General features: G+C 46.4%; 1 protein-coding gene across 1 annotated transcript in view; it reads left to right on the top strand.

Annotated features, from left to right (window-relative positions):
- LOC144129887 (snake venom 5'-nucleotidase-like) overlaps positions 1-25,389 on the top strand; it is a 30,379-nt gene extending 4,990 nt beyond the window's left edge. Inside the window, exons 3-10 of the mRNA XM_077663948.1 lie at positions 4,015-4,246; positions 8,774-9,175; positions 10,607-10,686; positions 12,743-12,926; positions 17,032-17,178; positions 18,006-18,212; positions 20,707-20,876; positions 25,237-25,389. Of these exons, the coding sequence (XP_077520074.1) occupies positions 4,015-4,246; positions 8,774-9,175; positions 10,607-10,686; positions 12,743-12,926; positions 17,032-17,178; positions 18,006-18,212; positions 20,707-20,876; positions 25,237-25,389 (1,575 nt within the window). The remainder of the gene's footprint in view (positions 1-4,014; positions 4,247-8,773; positions 9,176-10,606; positions 10,687-12,742; positions 12,927-17,031; positions 17,179-18,005; positions 18,213-20,706; positions 20,877-25,236) is intronic.
- Positions 25,390-27,572: the final 2,183 nt, after the last annotated feature.

Here is a 27,572-nt window from a genome sequence, read left to right as displayed (position 1 = left end):
GGTCCCCGATTGCAAGCACGACGCGCACAGGTGCAAATGGCTGTAGCCAGCACCTACGAACGCAACTTGCATAGCAAAATGGCATTTTTCTGGGCCAGTTGGTATGAATCCATAATTTGTGTCCCAATTGGTTTGTGTCCCAAAGTTCATGCTGGCCCAAGTCATGGTTGCATAGCACTTCACGTGTACAATTAGCTCCACTCCCTATCGTTCTTCATCATTCCTCTTCTTTCTCTCTCGCCCTCTTTCCTCTTCGCCTCCTCATCCTCTTGAGGTTGAATGTACTGCCGTCACTCAATTCATAGCCACTGGCCTTAAAGGCTGCGCTGCAGCAGCAGAGGCGACTGAGAACTTTAGACAGTTGCCGAATTAATACGGTTCACGCCGCCAGGCCTCTTCACATTCGTGTGGATTCATCCTTCCGCTGTTCACCATATATTTTCGGCGCTGATCGTTTTAAACATTGAAATACAGTTATCAATGGGCGATAACTGCCCGGCGTCAAAGTGCACAGCGAAGTTGGCAGTCGTGCTCAATATGTTTGTTTGGTTAAGTGATCTGTAGGTGCGTAAAAAAACATATTAGCAGGTCCCGGTGTAATTTTTGTAGCGTGCTAGTGTGCGGTGACAACTTCGTTCTCGTTGGCTGTTACAACTTTGCCTGCTTTCGCCACGCCAGTCGCTACAGATTAACACGTAACACTTTTTCCTCCGCTCTCGTTTTACTTCGCCCATTTGCTCTCCTTCGAATACTCTTTCGGTTACAGCTTCGTCTGACATCGTGTAATCCAGGAATGGGCGCTTGCGAACTGCACTGTAAAGTCCAAAGCACGGTTACGCCTACTCTTCTCGGTATGCCCTCATGAATAGTACAAGGACACACTAGACGAAGGCATTCTCGACATATATTCGACGACGCAAGTGAATTATACCTCGCACTGATCGAAGCCACCCCCGAACGCAACGACACATTCATCCTAAACACGTAGCCGCAAACCTAAGTCTAGATCAACCCTCCTTAATGTGAGACGATGAGAAGCACGCGAGCTAGCTCTGAAGAACATTTGTATTATTCCCTCTGACTGCCCGATGGGATTGTTTTGCCACCTGCAGTTTAAAACAGTCGAGTGCAAGCCGTATAAGACGGGGTTTCTAGAGAGCGTTGCCGTATTATTTTGCTGCAGGCAAACGCGTTTGCATGCCTGCCGAGACTATCGAGGTGAACTTTTTATACCGACAGCTGTTGAAGGCAAGTTTCCAGGTACTATGGCATTGGCGTAAAGCAAATACTGCGAGGAGCAAAAGGATAAAGAAAAATTTCGGGCGGACACTTAAGCTCCACCGTAACAATATGACGCGATAGTTTTAATGTGGTAATTAATGCCATAAATGTACAAGTCGCAAATGACGACGTTCCATTCAAGGCCTCCTGGGAGTCGTCATACCACTCCCGGCTCAGTGGAGCAGCAGTTAAGCAATGGCCCTGAGATGGCAGGTACTGTCATCGGTGGGGCTTTTGCGACCCATGTTGCTCATCCGGGGCAACTTCCAGCGAAGAATCATTAAATTAACTGCCACCTGTTATGGTGGTCAGTTTGCTCACAATCCGGTGGGCAGGTTGTGATGACACCACAAGCTTGACCAAGGTAGCAAACCTGGTGGGTTTGCGGGAGATTTTTCGCTCGCAACGTTTCGACGGCGTTGCGGCATTTTCTGCACAACGGGAGCTTTACAGCCATCGCATAAAAAGTACAAGCACCTCGCATGACCTCATGGTAGCGAGCCATGTTGCCTATGAACCCTTGCCTCTCAAGCTGCTTTATGTTTATGGCTGGTTGAGCGACCGTGCATAACAGTTCATTTCGCACTGTAACACGTGGACGATTGGTCGCGATTGAGTTAACGTTACCGAACCCCTTTTGTATAGAAAGCTACATTACGCTAGCATCTCGAGCCTTCAGCGTGGCACCCCTTGAGCTGAGTGGCCGCCCTTGAGCTCCGTGGCGGCACCGTGGCTGGTCACGTGGTTGGTCATGTGGTTGGTGCAGCTGCCGGTGGCGTGGAGCACCGGCGAAACCGAGGGAGGGAGGGGGGTGAGTGGAGAGGGGATAAGGAGAAGAGAGTGAATTCAGATGTAGCTATCGGTACACTCCAGGTTTAACCAGAGCTAAACGACAGCCATTTTTTATTACTCTCGACACCCCTACTGTACAACCCTAATTATAGTTTCTAAGCACTTTCTGATATGAGCGATCCGCACCAGTTCCGCTGTTGCTGACACTCACATTACCCCTTGGGTAAACGTGTGGTTATATTTTAAACGCAAAAATTTTGAATGATATTTCGGTTTTATTTCTAGGCCTTTATTATTGAACTCTTGAAGACGTCGACAATGCTATTTGGCGCAGCGGCAACCGAAGCTTATATCTTCAAACACTTACGATATAAATACGTCATGGGATAATTTTGATTAGGCTTGAAAGAATAGTTCAAGGGAAAATATGACCTACAATTTTTACGGTTGAACATTAAGTAACGAACCGCTAACTACTATAATTTTTTTCGAATACAGCGTGAAAGAATACGTAACACTGAAAAAGTAGGCAGGATAAGTGCTGTGCCCTTATTTGTTCGTTTTTCGTTCTGTTTTGAGCCTTTTCTGAGATAATGTGCGCGTACAAACTTACCTAAACTGCAGCGTTCATTAAAGGGTCCTTGTTAAGTCGCCAGGAGATAAATAACTGACGCCTCACGCATTGGTGCCTTCTTCAGAACATGATTAAATATCACTGCTAAGCATCCCGAGTAGATGTACTTTCATATTAACAATCCTCAATTGCATAACCTTTTTGTACATAAAAAAATGTGAAAATTGTCGCACAATTAGCTATCCCTTATTTAATTTAATTTTGAACTTTTAGTAAGCCCTGATCTGCCCCATCAATTTCAATAACTTGAGAGAAGTAAAAGGAATGATTCAAACTGCGGCTAACCTAATACTGTGAAGGGTGCAGCCCTCCTCACCGCCAGCGGCTCTGTTTCTTTAACATATTCTCATCGAGAAAACTAAGGTAAGAAGCGCAATGCGCTCCTCATAGAAGGCCTTAGAATTATGTGTGCCGAATATTCAGTTTTTGATTGTCGAATCGAATATTCTCTATAACTGTTGGAAACAAGTGAAGTACGTTCACAAGTCCTCGCATAATTTTCGAATATTTAGAAATGATTGAGAATAGGCACGCCGTAGTTATATGCTGCCGAGACCTAGTTGCACAGAAAGGGGGTTCAGTGCCATACCGTGGTCCATTGCTTTGACGCTGTTCGTAATGCTCGCATATAAATTCAAAGATGGGGCAACGGGCCAGGGTACAAAGAGGTTCTGCGAGCCCTTCCTTTACGCCCGATCTTATAAGCTATAGATTATATCCCTCGTCCCACTTTTTAGCTGAGACATGGTTCCGTTTGTGGGTTGTCTTCATCAGTAGCAAAAGATGATTTTTTTATGCGTATGGCATAGCCGTCATAGTCGAGTTATTATGCTGACTTCGTCTTGCTTGCCCCATAGTCGAGATGAGTGTGGCTTTCGACAGCTGCTGCTTTAGCTCCATCAGTTATGCAGCCGCCACCAGCGCTTCGCTATTTGGCTTTGAATATTCGTAAGCGCGAATATTCGTTCAAGGAGCGAATAATCATGCCAATATTCATTTTTTAATAAATTTGGCTATCTCACCGTATCATTCGTTTTCGATTAGGTCACGAAGCTAAACTATTCATATTCAAGTCGGTTTCGGACACGTACTATTCACGGATGCATACCTGCAGTCAGTGCGTCGACCTAGTGTCAGAGTGTCGTGTTCTGCTACCTTGCACCTCTTAGCGACCGCGGCAGAGTGTTGACTATGACGTTTTGATAGGTATATGCAATTGCTGCCATTATCTGCTTATTAGGTGTTATTTGCCGCTGGTTTGTGTGGTTTCAACAGAAAGCACCACCCGTGTGTCGCTCTTTGTGCAGACGCTGGGTGTGCGAGAGTTCTACGATGGTCCACGTGGACTGTTGCCCCTCTTCACTGGTCTCAACAAGAGCACGCAGATTGTGGTCTGCAACGTTGACTTCAAACGGGACCCAACTCTGGAGAAGTTGCCCAACTTGCCGACACGCTCTACAATACTCACGGTGGATGATCTCAAAGTTGGCATCGTCGGCTACATCGACGATCAAGTGCTTACGCTAGCCCAGCCTGGACGTGAGCATGTCACACTCTTGCTATATCTGTATTGGTTTCCTTATGTTTTTTTTAAACTGTACCCTAGGGGTGTTACGTATAAGCTTTGGCCGGATATATAATAGTAGATGTTTTGGAGGCCTTTTTATAGGCCTTTTGGGCTTTCGGTCTAGAGTGGCAACGATACAACGCGCTTCCAGAGATGACGTACCACAAGTGCCTTTACTGCACATCGACGATGGATATCATACATGCTGAGTACAGAGGCCGCTGATTGCAACATGATGCAGAAGGTCACCAATCGAGCTATAAAATTCCCCTCATGGAGGAAATATATAGGTATCGCACTTCACACACAAAAGTACAAGCGTCCTGGCGCTCCTACTAAACATCCACTGTGTGCCCTATATTTAGTGCTTATACCTTCGGAGACCGATACTGTTCGGAGCTCGAACATGTTTGAGCCTGTTCAGTGCTTATACCAGAGAGAATGAAGCCGTTCTTCATAGGGGTAGCATTGCTGTTTCAGATACTTACTGACAAATTAGCAGCTCATAAGTGAGAACAACACGCTGGTTTTCGTCACCAAAATGAGAGATCTGTTCGAGGATATAGGAAACACAGCGGTAAATACCAGAATATGCACGCTTAACTTCATAGCAGGTGACACAGTGGATTAAGTGGCTATAACGCACTGTCTTTCGAGATTGGCCTAGTGGAAGGAGCATTGTAAATATCGTCAAACATGTAAAATAAATGCCTATGAGAAGCTGAAAGTCGTGCAGTATGGAAGGAAAATGAAACAACACGGAACCTATATTAAACAAGTTCTTGTGTTTCCTACGTTGAGCTGTCGTTGGTTGAAAGCTATGTTTTCTGTTTACGCCTAGAAATGCTTGCCGAAATTTTATTCGATTAGCTTGCAAAGCCAGACTATTCATACTGTATTCAGTTTCAAAAAGTACTATTCGCGGACCCCTACCTGCAGTCAGCAGTGTCGACCTATTGTCAGGGTGTCGTTCTCTGCTATCATGCACGTCTTAGCGGCTGTGGCAGGCCGTTGACCATGACGTCTTAACAGGTGCATGCAATTGCTAGCAGGGTTGAATTTAAGCGTCATTTTCCACTGGATTCTCTGGTTTTAGCAGGGTCTACCAACCTTTTGCCGTCCGTTGTGCAGACGTTGTGCAGCTAAATGACGCATTATGCCACGAATTGATGATCCAGATAGCTTTGTACGTAAAAAACAATGCGTACCTTCTGAGAAGATGATGAAAGAGCCAGTACTGAGAAGTTACGATATTTTGGTATCTTTCTACCAAACCTGAGGCTAAGTGAAGACGCAGGACAACAGCTGCACCTTCTCACAGTCGACAAGAAGATTCAGTGCACCCTTGGGGTGAAGCTATGACTCCAATTTGTGGACGTCGCAAAGCGACCAAATTGCGGAAAGCGCAGTATGTCTAGACGAGCAAAAAAATAAAGGTGAAATTTCATACTTAGCCCAAATGCGAATTAGGTGCACTTGCAGTTCGGTTTTTACTTCGGTTCCGGTGTTCAGGTCCAGTCTTCACGGATGGCGGTTGTTCGGTTAGCGATAATGAGTTTGTGGAGGTCGCCCAGAAGGGCGACCGCAGCCACATTTTTTGGAGGGCTGCCAGAGAAGAGACAAGCGGAGCGGCGGCGGGAGCCTCCGGCCCTAGCCAATGTCCCGAGCGTTCTCCCAAGCGTGTGCTGGGGAGACTTCGTCGTTTTCGCCATTCCGCCACAGCCGGCCGCGAGGGTCGCTACAGGACTCCCCTACTAGACGAGAAGTCAGCATGTGTCTGCAGGGCGTCCGGGATCCAAAGACGAGGCTTAGGTGGGCGACCCAGGCTGTGGCGTTGAGGCTGAGCTTTTGGAGGCCGTCGAGGAACGCATAGTGGCAGTGGAGGGAAGTGGGTAGGCCTGCTGTGGGGATCAAGCGCCGGAGGTTCTGGTGCAGCAGTCAACGGCTGACGCATGATGGACGGCGCAGCAGACTCCCCAGGCGTGCCACGGGGTGTGGTACCTGCGTAACTGTGGCCGGGTGGAGCTCCCGGTACCCAGAGGGGCGGCTACGGCAGGCGTAGCGAGATTCCCGGCAGGGGATAGGCTTTAGTACATGCTCACAGCCAGCCTTGGATTGATTGTCTTGAAAGTGATGGGCGGTCGTACGAGTGGCCGCCTGGGCACTGGCGCCGAGCCGTGCACAAAGGAGGACGCTGGCGAGGTATCGGAAAGCGGAGGTGGCCTCGGTACCGTGACAGCAACCGGGAGCACGCCTGTGGGACTAGTAATCCTAGGCATCGCGCTAGACGACGGCTGAGAAAGCTGCAGTCTGGGTGGAACCGTAATCGGCAGGGGACAAGAGGTTGTGTGTGGTGGGCTCCCGTTGAACTTGCGCTTGGCGACGGCCGAGCCACGGATGGCAGGATTCTTGGAAGATTCGAACACCGGTGGGGAGCAAGAAGGGACCACATCAGTGGCCTGGTTTGGCTTGAGGACATACGCTGGCACTGGTTCTGGGTCCTTGTCAGGCAAAGTAGAGCGGGTGACTATTGCAATGCTTGCTGCTGCTGTCACCGGGTTGGCTTGCTTAACTTGCATCGTGTGAATTTAAGTGCGTGGCGGACCTTTGCAGGGACTGTAGTTGCGGCTAGCACGCTTGGGTTTAACCAAGAGCTCTTGAGCGTGAGCTGGCCGCGGCGTCGACGTCGCTGCAGCGGCCTGTTGAGCTGGTGGCTGCTGTGACGAACAAGACGGGGATGCTGAAAGCCACGACATGCATGCCGTTGCAGAGCGTGACGAGTCGTCAGGAGGCAGGGGCAACAACGTCAGTGTAGGGCGGTGTGGTTGAGACAGGGCAGACGTGCTCGCGGGCTCACACGAAAAAACGCCAGGAGGCGGGTTCAAAGAAGAGCAGAGAGAACTCGTGGGAGGAGGACGTGCGGCGAAGTTCGCGTTGGGCGTACCTGGTGTGTCGAGGAGAGGGACGGCTGGGCCGGAGATGCTGGGCAGGAGTGGCGTAGAGGCGGCCAGAGGTTGTCGAGGAGAGCAGGGCTCCGACGAAGGCTGCGTGGGTGATAGCGAGGCTGATGCTGGGCTAGCTGGTGGTGGTGGCGAAAGCAGGTCTGCAGCGTCGTAGAGTGGCAGAGGGCAGTAGGAGACGCTGAAGTCTGCGCGAACAGCACCGCGCAGCTCGGCGTACGGCCGGCTACCTAAGGAAAGGCAGGCGAATCGGCGCAGCAGGTCGCGCTGCGTGTTTGAACGGCTGGATGTTGACGCAGTCTAGGTACAGCGCAGCCTCGAACTGAGCGAACCACCCAACGACGCCTTGAGGTCGGAACGCCGGAAGCGGCGGGTCGAAGGTTGAGTTCTGCCAGCCCGCCATCCAGGAACGCAGCTGAGGGAGAAGGTGCGGATCCACGGGTCACCACAATGTTGAGGTCGCCCAGGAAGGCGACCGCGGCCACATTTATTGGAAGGCTGCCAGAGAAGAGACAGCAGCGGAGCGGCGGCGGCAGCGTCTGGCCCTGGCAAAGGTCCCGTACGTTCTCCCCAGCGCGCGCTGGGAAACTTCGTCGTTTTCGGCATTCTGGCACAGCCGGCGGCGCGGGTCATACAAGTTAATGTCCATGTATGAAGAACTGGTTGTTGTCTACATTCATAGATCCCTGGGAGTCTTCCTACCTTTCCTGGCGCAGTGATGCAGCGGTCAATGGATGCGCCACTGCCCTTCCATGGCATGTACTGCCATCGGTGTGAGTTGGGTTGGTTTGGGGTCCACATTGCTTTTCGCGAGCAGCCTCTTACTATTAATTGAGCTGCCGCATAACACTGTGGGCAGGCTGCTCGCATGGTGGGCAATTGAGCAGCCTTCAAGAAAATCGGCTTTCAACAAACACACAAACAAACAAACAAACAAACAAACAGAGAAGCAGAAAAACAAACACACAACTAAATGCGGTTAAGGACACTAAGTGCTCGTAACACTCGACAGCTTGCTTCTTTGTTCTATTGTTTTCATTGTTGCCTTCCCTTAAATATATTTTAGTTATTTTATAGTTCTTAACCTTTATACAGACCTCCTTTTACCTCCCGACTACCAGCAGCGCCGCTTAGTAACACAAGGCCTTTCTTTGTGACACAGTGCAACCTGTTTCGTGCGAGTTTGCCTTATACAACACCTTGTGCAACTAGTCCTGTATAAATATCCTACCAGATTTTTCAAAAGGGCATTAAGAAGTTCCACGGAAAGAAACGAGGCTTAGAATGTAGTGGTGCAGCAATAAAGAATGACCACACTCTTAAGCGCCCTTTTTTCCATGTGGTAAGCGCGTCTGTCTATCGAGGACATATCTAGCCAAAACTGTCTATACTCTCTGAACGGTGCAAGAAGGTCGTATTATCGAAATCTTAAGCTCAGCAGCTGACATATCTTATTACTTTCCACTTTCACACCCGAGATGCCTGAAAATGGGGCAGTCATATAAGATATGCATTTGCTTTTTGCTAATTTAAACGCAGCCACCATCACCGTCACCGAACCTCTCGAGTGCCTGCGCAACGAGTCGAAGATCCTGCGTGCGCAGGGCTGCCACATTGTGCTCGCTTTGGGCGGTGGCGACACAGACGTCGACCGGCATCTGGCCGAGAGCCTTCCTGATGTGACGGCCTTTGTGGTCAAGTACGAGAACCGACACGCCTACCCGTCTTCAGCACCCCAGCCGCAAGATCTCAACTTCGATCAAGACCTGGAGTACCCGATCAACTTCACCCGGCTGGCGGACGGTGGTCAAGCTTATATATTCGCCGCTACCAACCACCTCCAGCTGCTGGGCAAGTTCCAGATCACCGTTCAGACTGACACACTGAACGTGTTGTCTGCCAAAGGCACACCCGAGCTCCTCGATAAAGACGCCTTCGAAGGTGTGTGAAGTGCTCGTAATTGCGTTCTCCGATCTGACTACACAACTTCCTGTTGCTCTGACCTCACTAATACCTTGTCAGTAACTTTCATGCGGCAAATTCGATCGCCAAAAAAAGTGAATGGAATGAAAATTGAGTTGAGACAAGGGGATCTGATCGCCATCTTCTACATCCAAAAGCGGAAGTTGTATCTGCTTGATTGTACTCCAGTCCAGTTAAAGTCTCCTTTTTAACAACTTAACTGCACTTTTGGACCATAAGGGGCGGATCTTAATCATGCCTCAGTGAGGATTCGTTCTGACATGCTTCTTTTGGCTCGTCATCTTCTTGTTTTCGATAAAGCAGCTGCAAAATTTGGTAACGAGAATAGAGGCAATGAAGTATGCACACTGTTCTTAAGTAAAACAAAAACTTTGGAGTATGTACGAAAGCGTGATTGCAACAAAAATATGAGTGACTCGCTGAGACTAGTCCTATTCTATATGGCGGGCAAAGACTTCTACCACAGTAGCAATCGCAAGCCGATCAATGCTAGCGATGAGTTGAAGCTGCTCGTGTTTGCTGCGAATGTGTGCGCAAGATGTTGTATACTTCATTTTTTGTTCTTGTGGCTCCAGAGTGATTATGTTAATAGACAATGAAATCAAGAGCGGGAACTGACATGGTTCCGGGAATGATTAGAGTGCAGGGGTGTGTTTATTGTGTATCATTGCAGAGACTTTGCAGCGTATTCAGGCGTAGCCAGCTCCAAGAGAGCGGGGCAACTTCGTCTTCAGGCGCAGCATAGTGTCGGCGCATGCTGGTAGCGGAACCCGTGACAGTTGGTACACTAAAAGAGTCAGTCATACTAATACGAACAATTAATGATGCCCATTTTGAAACAATTAGGCATGCGGTGTTCATAGCCTATGCGTTGAAGAAAGGTTACGTAATGTAAGTGCAACGTGCACAGGCTTGTCATCATGATTATCAGCCTGACTACGACACACCTGGACATATCTCTTCATTAAATTGGCCTTGTGCGAAGCTGTACTAACCTTATCGCCTCAAAGTTCTTAATCTCATCTGCCCACCAACCTTCTGCCTCCTCCTGCCACGCTTGAATTCTCTTGGAACCTAGTCCGTTACCTTTAATGAAAATCGCTTTTCGCGTAACGTGCTCTGCAGTGCTAATTTGTTCTTCATGATTTCAGATAGGATATCATTAGGTCGTGTTTGTTCCCGGACCACGTGTGTTCTGTTCTTGTTTCTTAGTAATACACTTATAATTTTTCTTTCCATAGGTTGTTGCTTTGTCCTCAATTTAAGTTTAACCCTTGTCAATAACCTCGACGTTTCTACCCTACAGGTCAGCACAGAGAAAAACAAGCTACGACTAGCGATGAGTGCTTGTCCGGACGCGCTTGTTTTTTTTTTGTTTTTTTTTTGCAGACCCGATGACACGTAGCCGGATGGAATATTACAAGAACATAGTGGAGCCAGAAGCTAACAAAGTCATCGGAACGACGAAGGTTCGTTTTTTGGCAATTACTGCAGAAAAGTTTCAGTGGTAAAATTTGTGCTTCAACAGTTTACGCAATTTTTTCAATCAAAACATTGCCGATTAGGAGCAAAATATTTCTGATTTCATAGAGCATCAGCACTATCGTCGCACCCAAGCTCTGGAAAAGGGGCGCACGAGCAGCAGATGTGGAGCCTCATATTGGCTTTAGGTGACTAAATTGTCTGCTGGCGACTGAGCGTTACGCCTGCACACACTTTTCCCATCATCACCACCGTCGCTTCTGAGGTTGCTGTAATATCAGAATATGAGGACAACAGATCATTCTTATACGACAATTTTTCTTGTTCACGTTTTCCTCCACTAAGCCAGTTTTGTGCCTACAGAGGGACACATTACGTGAGGGAACAGGTACCTTTTACCATTTTGGTATTCTGTTCAGGTTAGTCGTGACTGGGTCGCGCAGTATATTTGTAATTTGAGAGTTTCTTCAGTCTTCCCGATGGCAGATGCCTGACTCCGGCACATGAATGCCTAATGACCCATGTTCTGGCAGCGCGTTCTTCCACACATACAAAGCGCCTTCCACTTCCATGCAAATTAGCAGATGCTAGCAAAAATTACTTTGGGACTTTCAAGAAGCTTCAACTCGCAATCTATACTACACTTTACTGGCGGCATTAAAAGATGGGCTGCGTAGTGCTCTGAGTATAGGTTCGAGTACATGAAATCATACGCATTAAAGAAAATATACTTTGCACCTAGTTAAAAAAGTCGTTTTGCATTCGAATTTTTGGTGTGCTAAGCGTGAGTCAAGTGGATGGTAGACGCTCCATAGGAATTGTAGTTAAAAAATTTAATGGCGAAAAACTGTTCGTAAGAGGAAGTACAGAGGCCTTGATTCGCCACTTTACAAAGCTGCCTATTGTAGCTTCTCGCTGCTTGCCGCTTGAACTAATATAGCTCAGGCAAGCAACACAAAAAAATAAATAAGAAAACTGAAACTTTGGAACCTCTATTTTTATTCGGTATTTTAGGGAACATGAACTTCACAACAATACTTAAGCCGGCGGCCTCAAGTATTTTTTGAGAGGATGCATGCTAAGATAGTGTTGGACTGAAATCATTATCACTTATGTCTTAAACAGTGAATAGCTGGATCCATAGAATTTATATCCTCATTTATTTACTAGTTCCAGAACGCTGCTAGTCTAGCAGGATAACTCGCAGTTTAATGTGCTTAGTCTTTCGTTCCAGTACAGTGCCATTCGTTACGACAAGCTTAACGCCACGAACTCGCTTGCCGAGAATTATTTCCACTTGGTTATTTTTTCGCCACGTCAAGCACAACGGAAGTAATAAGACTGCCCACATCAGGCTGGCAGGCTCAGAAAGACAACTTGGACGTTTTTACTGCTTACATTTCCCTCTTTCACTTTGCATTCTATTTATTTATCCCCGTTAAAAGGCATTGTTAGTCAACATGACATACCTTGCTTTACCGTATCCGCTTTGTTATTCCTTGCAAAGGTTTCACGAGACGAAGAGAATCGATCTAGAAGTTTTAAACTGCTCATCATTTGGAATGTAGAAGTCTGCATGGAAAATCAATTTAGATGACTGATGTTTACCCTTTTTATTCTCCCTCAGAAGCGATTTCTTTCCAAACAAATATACGCTTTCAAGTTCCTAATAAACCGCCATTTAATCCATCTTTACACTCATTCTATATTGTAGCGACTTAGAGTGGCTTTAATATTGCTGGACGCACGTCCGGATTAGCGTCTTGGTCTTTTCACTGTTTACATGAGGCATAGATTTCCATCCAAGCTGTGTTAATCACTGCTTCCTACAAAGAGCAAAAGCCCATGTCTTGCGAAATTTTTGTGCACACAGCAAACCGCGGCGGTCTTAGGTGCATTCATTTCTGTAGCCACTTCTCCAACTACGGCGCATCAAAAAAACTTCCGGTTAAAAACAGAGGTACGATTCAGGCTTAATAGCAGTTTCTTCTCACTCTTGAGGAGACGCACGGTCATGCGTTGACTTCAGTTTCTTCCTCATAGGTGTACATTGACAACAGCGTAGCGGTATGCGGCTCGGGCGAGTGCAACGGCGGTAACATGATGGCCGACGCGGTGTTCGACTACTTCTCGGAGGTTCCTATAGCAGGAGCCTGGAGCCAGATCAACGCGGCCGTAGTGAACCTCGGCTCCTTGGGGGAAAGCTTTGACGAGCGCGTCCACAGCGGTAAGAAGGGGTTTCTCCCATTCTAGGACCGTTCCAGTCATTTTGAGGCGAAAGCCTTACTAGCACCATTGCGAGAAAAGCAGGCGGCGTGTGTTAGTGTGTGTACTCGCAGATGGTACAGAAAAATCTCAGCGATGGTAAGAAAAACAGGGTGACGTCATCAATCAGCCGTAGGACGCACACTGCAAGCCGAGCGCTGCAATTTCAGAGAATCATCACAGAAATTTGGTGCGTCTACATATCCTCTACTGGCTGATTTTAGGGATGTGCCAGTATTCCCGCCGACATTCGTACCAAATTTTGAGCAACCGTTCGTCGTACAGCGTTCCCGGTGGTGTCATACAATTTGTCTTTGCAGATAGCTTACACGTTCTAGTCAAGTTGAAGGATAGCTTGACACACAGGGATTTGAATCAACGACATATGCACCTTCAACTGTATGCCTTGCCAGACTTTACCTCTTTCATAAGGCGCGGTTGAGGTAACCACTGAGACGTGAGAGAGTTAGTGCGCCACTTCCTTTCCTCAAAACAAATTTTCGTATTAAAACTGGCGCAACCGTTCGTTGTACAGCCTTGCGGGTGTTGTCATGTACGGATTCTCGCTCAATATAACATACGCTTCTTAGTCGGGTTGGCGGCTAGCCCACGACAGATATTCGAACCGATAGACCGAGTGGGTCACACGGCCCTTTGTGGATTCAGCAATTTGCGTCGAGGTCGAATGCTCACGATGACACTAATGCTTTCGCCTTCACAGCCCATAAGCAGCCTTAAGTGCCTTTCTGAAGTTTTTTACTTGCTTGTCTTCAATAACTTGAGCTGGCTATACAGAATTGTGTGCAAAAATAGTAAGCACTTCACTCAAACTCTGATCATAGCTCCTGTGCAGAGCCGCCAAAACAAAAATGAACAAATAGCAGCACGATGCAATTGCACGGACGCAAACGCGATAAGAAAGGTTAACAAAATTTTCAAGAAAATGTAGCATACATTTATCAAAAATATTATAGGAATAAACTGGTTGTTTTTCTAATTAACAGATTTTGCTTTAAAAGATAAACGACAATGCGGTCTTTGCAGGTGGATTGTACAGCGTGACGGATATTAGGTCTACGGTAGTAGGTAGTTCAATGCCTATGGGCTAGAAACTATAGATAGATTACCTTTTAGTTTTTCGTTGAGGGCACAATTTTATACTGCAAAATAGGTGGCCTTCAGTGTCGAAGGCGGATCCAGCTTTTCAATAAAAAACACGTTCTGCTTGGAGGTATCCAAAGTGGAATTACGCTCTTATCGACCGGATAGCAAAACAGACGCGCGGCACAAGCTAGAGTAGAAAGTTGGGCGAGTTGGTTTTGGGTGCATAGTGGAAAGAGCGCTTATAGACGAAGACGGAACGAAGAAACAAGGACGAGCGCTCCTTTATTGTTTTTTCGTTCCGTCTTCGTCTTTATGCGCTTTTCCCACCGTGCACCAGACCGTACGTGTTATATACCCAATACTAGTCGGGGGTTTTCGTCATCGCAAAAGATTGTTCTAAGTTGTCAGAGTAAGAATGGCTTTCTAAGTTTTGTTTTTCTAAGTTATCTAAGTTATCAGCCTTCTAAGTTATCAGACATGCACCTTTCTAGCAGTGTTGCCGGTTAGCAGGTCTAGAGAGGGCCACTTGACGCGGCGTTGTCATGGAACGGAAACAGATGCTGTAAGGGGCTTCCGCTCCATTCCTGGCGATATTAAAGAAGAAAAGGCGGCAGCAGCTACTGTCTTGATTGCGCCTTGCCTGGTCACTCGCGCAGATTCATTTTTCGCCCACTGCGCTGCAATACGAAACACTTCTTCAGCCGGCTTGTTGTATGCCCACAGGCGGTCACACAGCGAATTGAATGTTCCAGGACTACCTTCGGAACGTGTTAATGACCAATCCTGCCAAGCCTTAGCTCGTTCGGGTCCTGATGGCGAGGTAATGGGATATGTGAACTTGCTAAGTGGTTTTAATTTACCTCATGCGGAAAGCGACGACAAAATTTCAGGTTTTCGGGTTGGCTAGGACCGCTGATGCTCTTAAGAAATAAAGGGTAAAGATAGCCTTGGAATCGGGAACAGCATTCGTCTTGATTAGGCATTTTTCTCGGCAAAATTCAGCCTCTGTCTGCATCTGTCGACGAAATTGTTTCATGAAGGTTGATTTACTTTCAAGTTTTAGCGCATGAGCTCCACGGACGCATGAGCTGCACGGAGCTTGACAGGTCGCGCTGAGTTGATTGCTGCGTTGGATGGCACCCCACCGGAGCCATACGTGTTTTTTTCCTCAAAGTATGCGCGCAGAGCTTCATTCGCGCCTTAGACCACGCCAGGTGTTTTGCGTTTCGGTGACCCAGGAATTCAAGAGGACATTTTGATATGTTCAAACAATAGTAGCTTTGTAAAAGTGTCGGATTTTTCGGGTGTTCCTTAAAAAAAGTCCGTAGAAAGATATAATTGATACTGTTGCTAACTCTGATTCCTGCTAACATGTCAGTAAATAACTGCAACTCTCTGAACAGTAGAATAAATAAAAATCGGCGCTAATGAGCGTTTTCTCTCTCTAATTTTACATTCCTACTTAGTAGCGACATTTTCTTTAACCTTCAAAAAACTAAGTTTTAGAAAATAAACGCTTCATTTTCTGAATAAAATGCTTGTTTAATTGCAAAAATCTACAGCGTTACAGAGGTAGTTATATACCGTTTCTGCACTCGAAGCTCCATAATTTAGGCTGGTATCTCAGCTCATTAAGACCCACTGACCCTAAGAAAGGGCCTCATTAACTGAGTGTATACAGCTTGCAACAGATTATCTGTGCACAGGCACTGAGGGTGTCGAGTTTTGTGTGACCCTTCCTGATTTACCATTTTCCTATTTCCTGCTGCTTTGTGCGTGCCGCTATGGTTTAGTTGCTTTATGTCAATGGCTAGCATATATTGTGAGGTAAATTACACCCGTACCTCAACCTCAGTGTCTGGACTGTTGCGAGTTGAGTACTGGTAGCTTCCTTTGGCGCCTGGAAAATATCTGAACTCCAACACACTAAATCGAAAGACAGAAAAGACGAGCTAGCGACACTTTCGACTAGCAGTTAAACGTTTTTCACAAAGAACTTCAGAAATTTATTAAAAGGGCTTTTGCAAAAATATGCGTCAATTTACCTACAAGCATTGAACACTTTGTACTCATTTCCTTCCTTGTTCAAGGATGCGGACACCGAGAGAAGATAAAGCTATTCATGCTTGCTGACATTTCTTTCAAACTGCGCTCTAGGACAAAAGTATGTGTACTAGTTAAAAGGTATTGCATACTAGTCTGTTCTGGTAATAAGGTTTGCTACTATTGCTATATTTAAACACCACCAATTTTTACGACTACTGTCTTCTGTCATTTTCTAAAAAAGATGGTATTGCATGTCACGAGGAGTCACTACCTGTTCTCTTAGTACTACAAGCATCTCGATAAGAGTACAAAGCTGAAACAAAGCAAATCGAGTGGTCGAGCTGGCGAGCACACAACGCACTGCTGTACAATTCAAAGATGATGGTAGCAAAGGAAGCATGGTAGGCGAAAAATGCGCAATACTGGACGCAGCTACATGAATTCGGCTGAGCTGCAGCTGGACGCCTCACACTTTTACACACTTTCATGGAGAATCTGAGTTGTGTAATCAGTAAAGATGACGTATTTGCGACCTCGGAGAGCTAACGTATAAATATAGAGTTATATATGATTCCATTTAGGTATTCTTGTGATAAAATAGAATGACCAATGACGCACATGGCTTAGAGATTGTTGAAAATGTATCGTAATATAGTATAATTTACATGTCGCGATTTAATCCATAAGTCACAGAATAACGACTTTTGCTGCTGGTGGCGGATCGTTCAGGTATCTGTACTGCTGTGCCAAAACGATCGCCTAAAAACTTTCTAATGAGCACACACCGCGCGGACAGAAGCTATATTCAATTTGTCTGAGATCGCTACACTAAAATGTACAGTCGAAAGAAACTTCCTTATTTGCTGTACTACGTAGCAGTACATGCCATCCTTGCTTGTGCGCTTGGTCCTTCGCAGGCGAACTGCGGCTGGTCGACGTCTTTCAAATGTACCCGCGCAACGACTATTACGTGTTCATCACCATGAGAGGTGACACGCTGTTGAAAATGTTAGAGCACTCCGTTGACCCGAGTCCACCGCGGTCCAAGTTTCTGCAGGTCTCGGGTAAGTGCCGCACGCAACGAAGTTGTGGCCGTGGATTACACAGATTCGAGCATGGAGTAACACAAAGATAGCAAGGATTGGCGCCAAAAGAGCGAACACTGCATTTTTCGGAAGTTATTTTTCTTGAGTTAGGTTTAACTTCCTCCTTTAACTTACGCCTTAGCTTTATGAATAACTGCGTTACATAAGGTAGCCAAAACTGTAACGTACTGTGAGGCGACACACCAGGCATTCACCGCCACTCTTCTAGCTTAACACTTCTCCCCAACACATCATGCCACCAGAAAAAAGAGAAAAAACTAAATCACGCAGAGACAGCTAGGATATTACGAAGCCATGAAGGCGCGAAGTCACCATTGCTTTCAGGTGACCAGAACCGACCGATGTCCACGAGCAAAGATTCCTGGTGCGCAGGGTGTTGTACACACCCATCGGGTTCCGAGCAACACTCACAAATTACTATTAGTGGTCAATAGAATCAACACTTTAATATAAGATGCTCTCAATCATGTGAGAAGTTAAACATTTTGCCTGTATAGTATCGTCTTGCGACTACTTTTTTTAGGAAAAAAGAAAACTGGGATATTTTTTTGACGTGGAGTAAACTGTGTGGCTGTCATGAATGCGGGTGGGTCTTCATACCTGACCTAAGGTAAATTCAGCAGTGCGGAAATTAAAGAGGCATGCATTCGTATTAGTTTGCGATATATCGCTACGTATCAGAGCCCTTCCTGAAGGTGAAACTGGGTCCTTTTCGTTGCAAGCATTCGCAGCGTCACACCCAACGTTAAGTGTTTTCATGACATTCTTACCGCGCCAACGCGCAGGCATCCGGTTCGAGTTGAACAAACACGCCACTGGCAACGAGAGCCGCATCAAGAACGTGGTGGTGCTGTGCACGTCGTGTCGGACGCCCAGTTACGAGCGCGTCATCTGGATCCAGTGGTACACGCTGGCCATGTCCCGGTTCCTGGCACAAGGCGGAGACCGCTACGACTTCACTCGGGTGCCCCGCGGCTACAAAATAGAGACCAGTTGAGTGCGAATCCAGGGCAGCGGCGCCATTTCTTGCAATCGATCTTCACCAAGTCCGTAAAACATGCACAAAGTAATAATGCTCGCGCGGCTGCGGCCACGCGCAGCGTGGGTCTGAATCTTCAAAATTGCAGCGGTAATTTTGGGTGTTTGGGATACCCTATTAGGTTCAAAGGCAATCAGATCTAGTTAGTGTCAGTTCCTGGGAACTGACAGATTCATTTGGCAGATTTCGCAGCCTGTAAGAAGAATGGGTAGAATGCAGCGATGAAGTAGCGGTAGATCGTCGGCCCTGCCTGCCAAGGAACACTGTTCGCATCCGGTGCCGCACAAGATAAAAAGTAAAATCCAGGTGTCGGTCGAATTTAACAGCGAGGCGGAGGGCTGCGACATAATTCCAGCGACCAGATCTGGCAAACTAGGTTCTCATTTGAATTAAATTTGGCCACCCTCGTGTACTACTTGGCCACCACCTGATGTATATGTAACGGTTAGAGGTTTTCAGACAAAAAGTATTCCCGTCTCTTGTGGGGTGCCGGAAGGTAGTGTCTTAAGCCAACTCCTACTTATAGTTGTATTAATGATTTCGAACAGTTAAACACGCAAGAGGGGTTGCTTTGCTTGAAAGCTTCTCAAAGCACACTTATTGTTGCACAGTGTAGCCAGAATTTGTTTTTCAACAGCAACGCCGGGAAAGATGTTTTTTGAACTCTGAAAAGTGGTATAGATAAACTTACGGTGAGCTACACTCCTCTCATCAAATATGGAGACTAAATAAAAGCAATAGTTCAAAACTAATCATATTAGTTTACCAGCCAACAAGTTAGTACTTGTTATTTATTTAGGTGCTGTACAGCACTGGCAAACATGTGCAGAAAAGATCAGTTTCTAGCTGAAAAACATATGTTAATAAAGCATAATAGCTTAGAAGAAACACCCGGCGTATAACCCCCGTGTGTCGGGAGCTCAGTTGGTTGCTTTTTTGTCAGTGGCAGTAATATACTTTGTTTTTGAAGGCGATAGCGTTAAAGGCCACGTTCACCAGAAAATGGGACGTCGGCGTTGTCGGCGTCGGCGTTGTGAGCGAAAAATCACGGGCATGGCTCTGGCAGGGGGTCCCCACAGAGCAAACAAGGAGGCAAGAGGGCTACCAAGGTCATGTGACCTGGCGGCGTCATCACAACCTGCCCACCAGATAGTGAGCAGACAGGCCATCGTGACACGTGGTCGTTATAAAGTAATGATTGTTTGCTCCGGACGAGCAACCTGGGCCGCACAAGGCCCTCCGCTGAGAGCAACTGCCATCGCAGGGCAGTGGGCATCGCTTAACCGCTGCACCACTGCATTAGGTGTGGTATGAGGGCTCCCAGGGATCTGTGAATTGCAAAGTAGGGAATGACCTTCTGCATATACGGGAATTAAACCATCACACTATCGCGCCATAGTCTAAATTCGGAGCTTAAGTGTTCCCTCTGATTTCTCGGGCATTGAAATCAGAGTGCTTGCATGTGCTCACGACCACGCTTTTCTCTGCATATACAAGCGTTGCAGTGACAAATCTATGTTCAAGATAAATCATTCTGGCGTCCTATCCGTTCCAAAAGTTCAGGTCTGTGGCTTAGTTCACAGTTCTCAACACCAAGATGATGGAGTTTAATGGGCCTCTAGAACGGTGCGATCCGCTCTGCGCTGACCGAGTTCGATTTTTTCACGGATAATTTCTTCGAATGAACGATTGCTTTTCGAAATGAGCGCAGTACGCACTGCCATATGTCATTACGGAAAGTTGCATTTGCACCGATTTTCTCGCAAGCCTCATGCGCTGAATGTCGGTTTTGTGCAAAAAAAAAAGAAACGCATTTCTTCGGAGTGCATAGCCTTACAAAATGAGATTTTGTTTATTTATAAAGCTAATATAGCGTCTTTTTGTCCATTGCTTTGAACTGCTAAGTGACGTTGAACTCCAGATTGTGTTAATAAAAAAATTATTACCAGTTTTTAGTTAATTGAGTACCTAATATGCTTGCTCATTCGAGTGAATGACTTCCACTGTGGTAAAAAGTTCCCCCTGAGAAGATTTTTCTTTTACGCTCAACTTTTATTGGTTGGAATTTTTCAAAGTGTTTGCTGAAACCCTCTGCATATTTTTACGTCGCCTACTTCTACAAGCCAAATTTGTTGCGGACCAACTGATTTGCGATGAAGGGTGCAACACGCATTTATGTTCCATCAAAAGTGCTGCACAAGAACCTAATGGCAGCAGGAACAGCTAAAACTGTTTGAGCACAGTTCGCATACAGCAGCCTAGGTCCCCACTGCATCTATGCATATTACATTCCACCGCATTGCTGTGAGGAAAATTATCTTTATTCCCACTTTTGCGTCCTATAGTGTGCCTGACGAATGTTTAAGCTTTGGTATGACTTTCCATAGTTTTTTAGCTGCAGAACTGCAAACTATGTGTTTTCTCTTTCCTCTCTTTCTTCTTTCCAGACGTCTCTGATGACACCATTCTACGCCAGTACCTGAAAAAGCGGTCTCCCCTGATGCCGATGATTGACGGCCGTATTACATTCAGGAGCAGCGCACCACCGATAAAACCTCAGCAGGCAGTGGTGATGGCAGCCCTGTGTGCCGTTCAGCTGAGAAGCTCAATGAACTATGTGCGTCAATTCTCGAACGTTTTCTTTATATATATTTTTTAATTTTCGTGTTTGAACCCGAGTTGAGGATTTGATGTATTATTACAGACAGATGATAATAACAGTGCTTATGCCTCTCGAAATGTGTGCATGTAGATCAATCACTTTAGTTGTTTTAATTGTGAAAATGTGCGCATTTAAGGAACAATATTGTTGATAATCGAACTATTTTGAGATACGGCTTCTGCTCGTTTTTGACGTCTTTCTTAAGAGTACGTGGTTATGCCCTACGTCACAGCACTGATTTTTTTAAATGTTTTTATACTGCATTAGTAAATCTCGTTATCGCCTGTGGAAAAAGACTTACCTAATTCGCCTCACCAAACTCATTACGAAGCTACCACTCGCTAAACATTGCACCTTAATACGTGCGGATTGACTTATTTAAATAGTTTTTTTCCCTCGCGCGATAGCTGATTGAAAGTCGCTTTCTGGCTTTATCCGCCCACTTCCAATGAATAAGTTTCTTTGACGCTTTGAAGCTAGTTACTGTATTGATTGAATGACTGCGTGCATGCTTCGGTGTGTGGACGTATGGTATTTACTTGTTTGTTTTTGGGTGTCGCCTCGTAGGTGATTGGCGCATTATGCTTGTCGCCTTATACAAAGTGCCCAAGGTGCCTTCTTGAAATTTGCTTTGATCTACACGCACATCTCTAAATGATAATGATCGTCACAAGGGTCTTTATGTTCACTTCTGCGAAAATAGTCTTAATGGCATCACTTTTATTTTCTGTGTAATCATTCCCACAATACGTAAACTATTTCACGGTACCGAAGGAAACCGCTACATCAAAAAGTTTAAGGAGGAAATTGCGTATATATAAATAGTACATAATCAGACTGTATGCGACTTGGCGCTTGGTGTGTAGTAATATTAAACGCAATCACTCCATGATATTCTAATCAGTCTTAATTTCTCTATTCTCAATGCTACGGAATATCAGACACACTCTTAGACAGTCACATGGGTTACACACTCAGTAATGAAAACGTAACGGAGCTCTGGAAACATAATTGGGTATTCCTCGCTTTACCCCTTTTACTTTTCACGTAAAAAAAAACAATTTTCAAAGAACAATGCGGTGGAAATTTTTTTAGACGCCTAGCTGCACGCAGCATTATATGTAACCAAACTTCGCCAGTTTTATGTGACGTCGACGTAAATATAAAGAAAAACACATCACCTTTTATAGAGACCTTTTTGCAGAGTGCTTACTTTGGGGTACCTGGTGTCGTCACATATTCCGCAAATAAAAATTTTCTCTGTGGCCCAGAAACATTTTGGATCGTAGCACGGTGATATTGGTTTATACTCGAAGCCGTCGACAAGGCGCAAGAGGCAACTGCAATTCTCTTGCAGGACTGTAGCCGCTCTCAGAAGAAACATTCAGGATTATCGTAGGTGCTTTTCGCGTCTTAACTCGAAAGTTCTTCGCAGTAATAAACGAAGTGCTACTGAGAGTGACGGTTATTTCGTTTTTCGACATCTGCTGAGTAGGCTTTTTGCACTCGCCACAGCCCACTTTGTCGATTATCTTATATTGTAAGTCACCTGAATAAACAGTTTGAACTGCACTTCAGTCTTCTTTCCGAATCCTTCCGCGCTTTAATCGCAGCCACGTGACATCTGATGTAAGTGCTTTGTGTAGATACCCTAGTTGCCCACACAACCTTGAAGCTCTCGGAGAAGTCCCAGCCGTTTCGCCGAAAGTGACACTGCGAACTCCGAAGCCTCGGGTAAGGAAGACAATTCTTGCAGCAGCCTTTGCCTCAAAGGGCCGTCACCTGAGCAGGGACTCTTTCCTGATCTGGCTCTAGCCCAAAATGACGCTTCTATATGAACAACTGCCCTGTCTCAGCGTCGGCTCAAATAATCGGCCAAAAACGCATAGTGCAACTGACAATCAACCGCTCCCCAGACAGGGATCCAGAAGAACGGTTGGTGCAATGTGTGCGTGTCGTATTGATCAAATTAAATGAATACGATGTGTCGTCCGCGGTGGCAGTTCCGGCACAGATCTCGTATGAGAGGTACGAAACTTGCCTTGACACGTTTAATTTATTGCGGGGGGGGGGGGGGGGGATTGCAACAAGTGTGCGACTCACAGTCCCCCTAGCGCTCGGCGCATAAGGCTCAGAGGGACGAGCCCAACACATGGGCACCGTTTGAATGCGGGCGTGTGCAGGTGTGCGCAATGTCGCTGCGCTTGTCCGGCAGCCAATCTTCGCCCGCAGCCAATCGTCAATGCTTTGAGCATGCGCGTGACCTGGGTGGCGGCAATATTTGGCGGCAGCTTTTCTTGGCAATGCAGGGACGGCTCTGGGGCCGAGCGTCCTTACTCTATCATTCTGCCAAATAGTATGGAAGCACTATGGTGTGCGTGTCCACCTGTCGCGTTAATTTGTGCAATGTAGCTTTATTCTGTCAGTTTCGTAGTAGGCGTCATCTGTGGAAGCTTCATGTAACAACACGTGCGTAGAATATTCGTGACAGCTGAGAAAATTGTCATTGAGTTTCTAACGCTTAATTTTGGCGGTTAGGTTAAAAATGGGCCTTACAAAAGGAAGATTGACAATATGATATCTATTAAGTTACAACTAACGACTGCAAGCGTCTACTGTGTTACCCTGCGTAGATAGAGAAGGTATGTTTCGGGTGCATAGCTTCTGGTCTATTGCTACGCCATGACGATGCGCCAAAACCTCTCTACAGCACGTGCCTGCTGATCTGAAAGTCTGCTCCTCACCCGCCACCCGCTAAACCTACAAGCGAAGCTCAAAACATCGAAGGTGCGACACGTGGAAAACCAGCTATAAATGTCCGCATTGTTCACTTGAGGTTATGCCGGCCACGTACTTCACCACTGCCCATATACAGAGGAATAGACTTTCGGGCTTTGCTCTATGACGCACTACTACCAAGCGCCGGTCGCCGACCACTGGAAAATAACGATTACCATCTCCGAGTAGACGCCACCATGATCCAGTAGTAACAATTATCGTCCCCGTTCACCTCACCGTTCACAATGGCCGTCCGCGCAAGACCTCTAAGTCACCGACCACGCCACAAACGACGTCGCGTCCACTGCAACGACGGGCGTACAAAAAGACAAGCTCCACGATAAGAAGACCTTGCTTCAAAATGACGCCGCGCGCAGATAAATAAAATGAGTTGCCCCCTTCGCGATCACAGCACCCGATGAAGTAGGGAATAAATCCATCGCCAACGTGCAACGCGAGAACACGAACCAAAGGCTGTCGAAGGTCCCAAAGTAAACACAAGAGGAGACCGCTTTGCCACCAGTGGACTGGTTACGTACGGCTCATATCAAGCAATTGACAACTGCTTGGGAAAATCCAGCACATCGAGCTGCTGGAGGCCGCCTTGATTCGCCATCTGGACGATGCACCACACGGGTAACGGTCAGTGGACATACATACTCCGTGGCCTTCAAAATCCTGCATCAGTGTTTCTGGGACCTAATATTAAGAATGAACTTTTTGACTGTGCATCGCGTGATCACTGACCTCTGGTCTAAGGTCATTACGTTCTCTACGGCAGCGGCCATACGTATAACCATGACCCCGGGGGATCAAGTAGACCACAACGTATCTACCAGAGGAACAAGCTTGCGTCACACTCCTGTCAAACCCCTACGCATCTGGGATGTCAAGGACACTGAAAACATCATTAAAGGCAATAAGCAGCCAGTCTCCTTCTCCATGGCTATACCGCACTGACGAACGCCCCGCTATATGTATACCTCCCTCATATATCTGCGCATGCGCACGAAATGAGAGGCGCTATCAAGCTGCTCCGGCGCACCTTTAGACACGCAACATACTCGCAGGCTTTCTTTTTTTTTCATTTTACAGGGGAGTGGCGGGTCGCCGAAGCAACCCCTGCCCGGGCTGCGCTCTGTTTCCCTCTCTCAACGCCACAAGGAGAATATAATTTGCGTGCTTGTCGCTATACTCGCCCAAATTTCCGCCTTGCTGAACGTCGCTATACTGCCCGCTAATCGTCGACGTCTACGTGTCACAAATCCAGTGGTTCTAGCACTAGAAAAACCGTCGGCTTGTTTTCCGGCCGAGTAGCAGTGCATTGCAGTGGCTTAGCTCGGCTATGCCAGGATATACGTAGCGTGAGCAACGCTGAGCCGCTGAACATCAATTGCCGCTGAGCAGCAATTTCCCTCTCCTTCTCCATGGCTATACCACACTGACAAACGCCCCGCTATATGTATACGCCCCCTGATACCTCTGCGCATGCGCATGAAATGAGAGGCGCTATCAAGCTGCTCCGGCGCACGTTTAGATTTTGCTACTGCGCAACGGAGGCGCACAGCTGGGCAAGCGCCGGCACCAGTGCGTCTGCCGCGACTATGACTTCACTGCTCTGGAATGTGCAGACCGCCGTGGCGAGCGCGCGCCGGTGGCGGCTCCGGTGCGCCAGCTGTGCGCCGTGTGACGTCACTGCTCCTCGCGCATGCGCAGCACGGCTCTCTAGGAGCCACGCGAAACTGCTCAACCTCGGTCAATGTAGCTCACGCTACAAAAAAACGACGGCACAAAAAACATTGTTTACGAACACTGTAAACGTGATCCGTCATTTTAGTGAAACAGCGTTAAAGACTCATCATGAAAATCCTGCGTCGGCATTGTCGGCGTTGCGAGCGAAAAATTTTAATCATGACTCTGACAGGTGGTCCCCAGACAGCAAGCAAGGAGCAGGTGCGCCTTCTAAGTAGCGTGACCGTGCGATGTCATCGAAACCTGCCGACCGTACAGTGGGCAAACTGACGATCGTGAGAGGTGGCAGTTAAATAATGATTTTTCACTCGGGAAGATCAACCTGGGCCGCTCAAGGCCCACCGCTGAGGGACATACCATCCCAGGTCAATTGCTTATCGTTTAACTGCTGCACCACCGACTACGCCTTAGCATCTTCTTTTTCGTCCCCTTAAGGCATGGCACATACCCACATGGGGGGATTGGCCAAGATGTTGTGGCAGAAACAAGGAAATTTCCATAAGACATTTCGACAAAATTACAGCACCAAGCGGGAATTTTGAAAAATGTATCAATAAAAACGACAGAATATTTAAAGTAAAACAACACAGCATTTTGGTGTAAAAAGAAGAGCTCGAAGAATTTTACAAGAATAAGCAAATCAACCTACCAGTTGCAATTATGTAATCATAGAGAGTCACACAAATTGAACCCAATGCAGATCCATTGGCGCTTGCACCGAACGATAGCAACACTGGTAGAGATAACGGCAGCACAAACCTAGAGAGAGGAACTCTTTCCCTAAATTTTTTCTTCCTTTTCATCGATTTCGTACTCTTTCAATGTCCCCCACATGGGTGGTGTCAGTAATACATCCTCTTGCCTACACAACAGCGTTTACAGTGCACGTTATGCGTAGTCGTGTCTGCAGCATACGCTTCTAGTCTCCGTATGGCTCATTTCCTATTGGAGGCCATTATATTCTTCAAGTTTCAAAGACTTTATTTCTTCCTTACGAAGAAAGAGGAAGATGAGGCAAAATGTCTGTAGCGCCTGACGAGGCCTCAGCTTCCTTGTACAGTTTGCAGTACAGTGCAGCGGTAAAAAAATTTAACATGTTACAAATCAAATAAACATTCAACGTATTACAGAACAAAGCACTGAGAAGGAGGCTTGCACACTGCATGAAACGTGATCACAGCGGAGCAAAAAAAAAGAGACGTAAAACGCGATTTCGTTTGCGCACAGAAAATGAATAGGTGAAATGCAGAAGACTTTTCAACAGTAATAATACCCTTCAGACAACAAAAGGGACTGTATTTATTCGGTAAACTAAGATTGTGTGAGAGTGTCAGTGCACAAAAGTTTAAGGATATAACATGTCATTTTGCATTAAGTAACGCTTGGTTATTTCAATAAAATATTTGAGAGAAACCCTAAAATCAAGATCACCCGAAAAATTATTTATGGCGGTAGGTGCTTGATACATAATTTTGGGTTTCCCTTAGTTGGTACACGTCCTAGGGACTAGTTTTCTCTGTGCTCGGAAGCTATACTCTGATGAGGAATTGTCTGGAATGGTATTATACAGCCGGTTTTTGTATATGTGTTGGAACGAACGATAAAAATATGCCTGGTCTGATTTGAGCAAACTGTGTTTGAGAAAGGTGCTGTAGCCAAATATTGAGGATGACCGTAATACTCCTCGATTGCTAGCAATGCCTTCTTTCGTACAAGTATCAATTTATTGTAATTGATATCAGCGTATTCTAATTTATTGTAGCAACATGACTACCGTACGAACAATAAGTTGCAATTTACTTCGACGCAGTTTAATTTGGGCACGGCACTCGTAAAACTCTCCACTATCATGAGTACAACTGCACATATTTCTGAAAGCAAACAGCTCCCACTGACATCAAAACCATACACCGAATTTATTTTTTGAAAGTCGGTTTTTAACGAAAATTTTAGGAGAAACTTAGCTCCGTTTTAAAGGTGTGACAAGATTGCTGTATGGGTGAATTCCCATATATGCAGAACGTGATTCTCTGCTTTACGTTCATATATCCCTGCGAGTCCTCATATCACTCTAAGGCGCAACGGTTAAGCGACGCGGCAGTGTCCTGCGATCATAGGTTC

This window comes from Amblyomma americanum, chromosome 4 (genome assembly GCF_052857255.1).
Source record: "Amblyomma americanum isolate KBUSLIRL-KWMA chromosome 4, ASM5285725v1, whole genome shotgun sequence".
Lineage (NCBI taxonomy): Eukaryota > Metazoa > Arthropoda > Arachnida > Ixodida > Ixodidae > Amblyomma > Amblyomma americanum.
The sequence above is the reverse complement of the archived record's forward strand: the minus strand, read 5'-3'. Positions and strand labels throughout refer to the sequence as shown.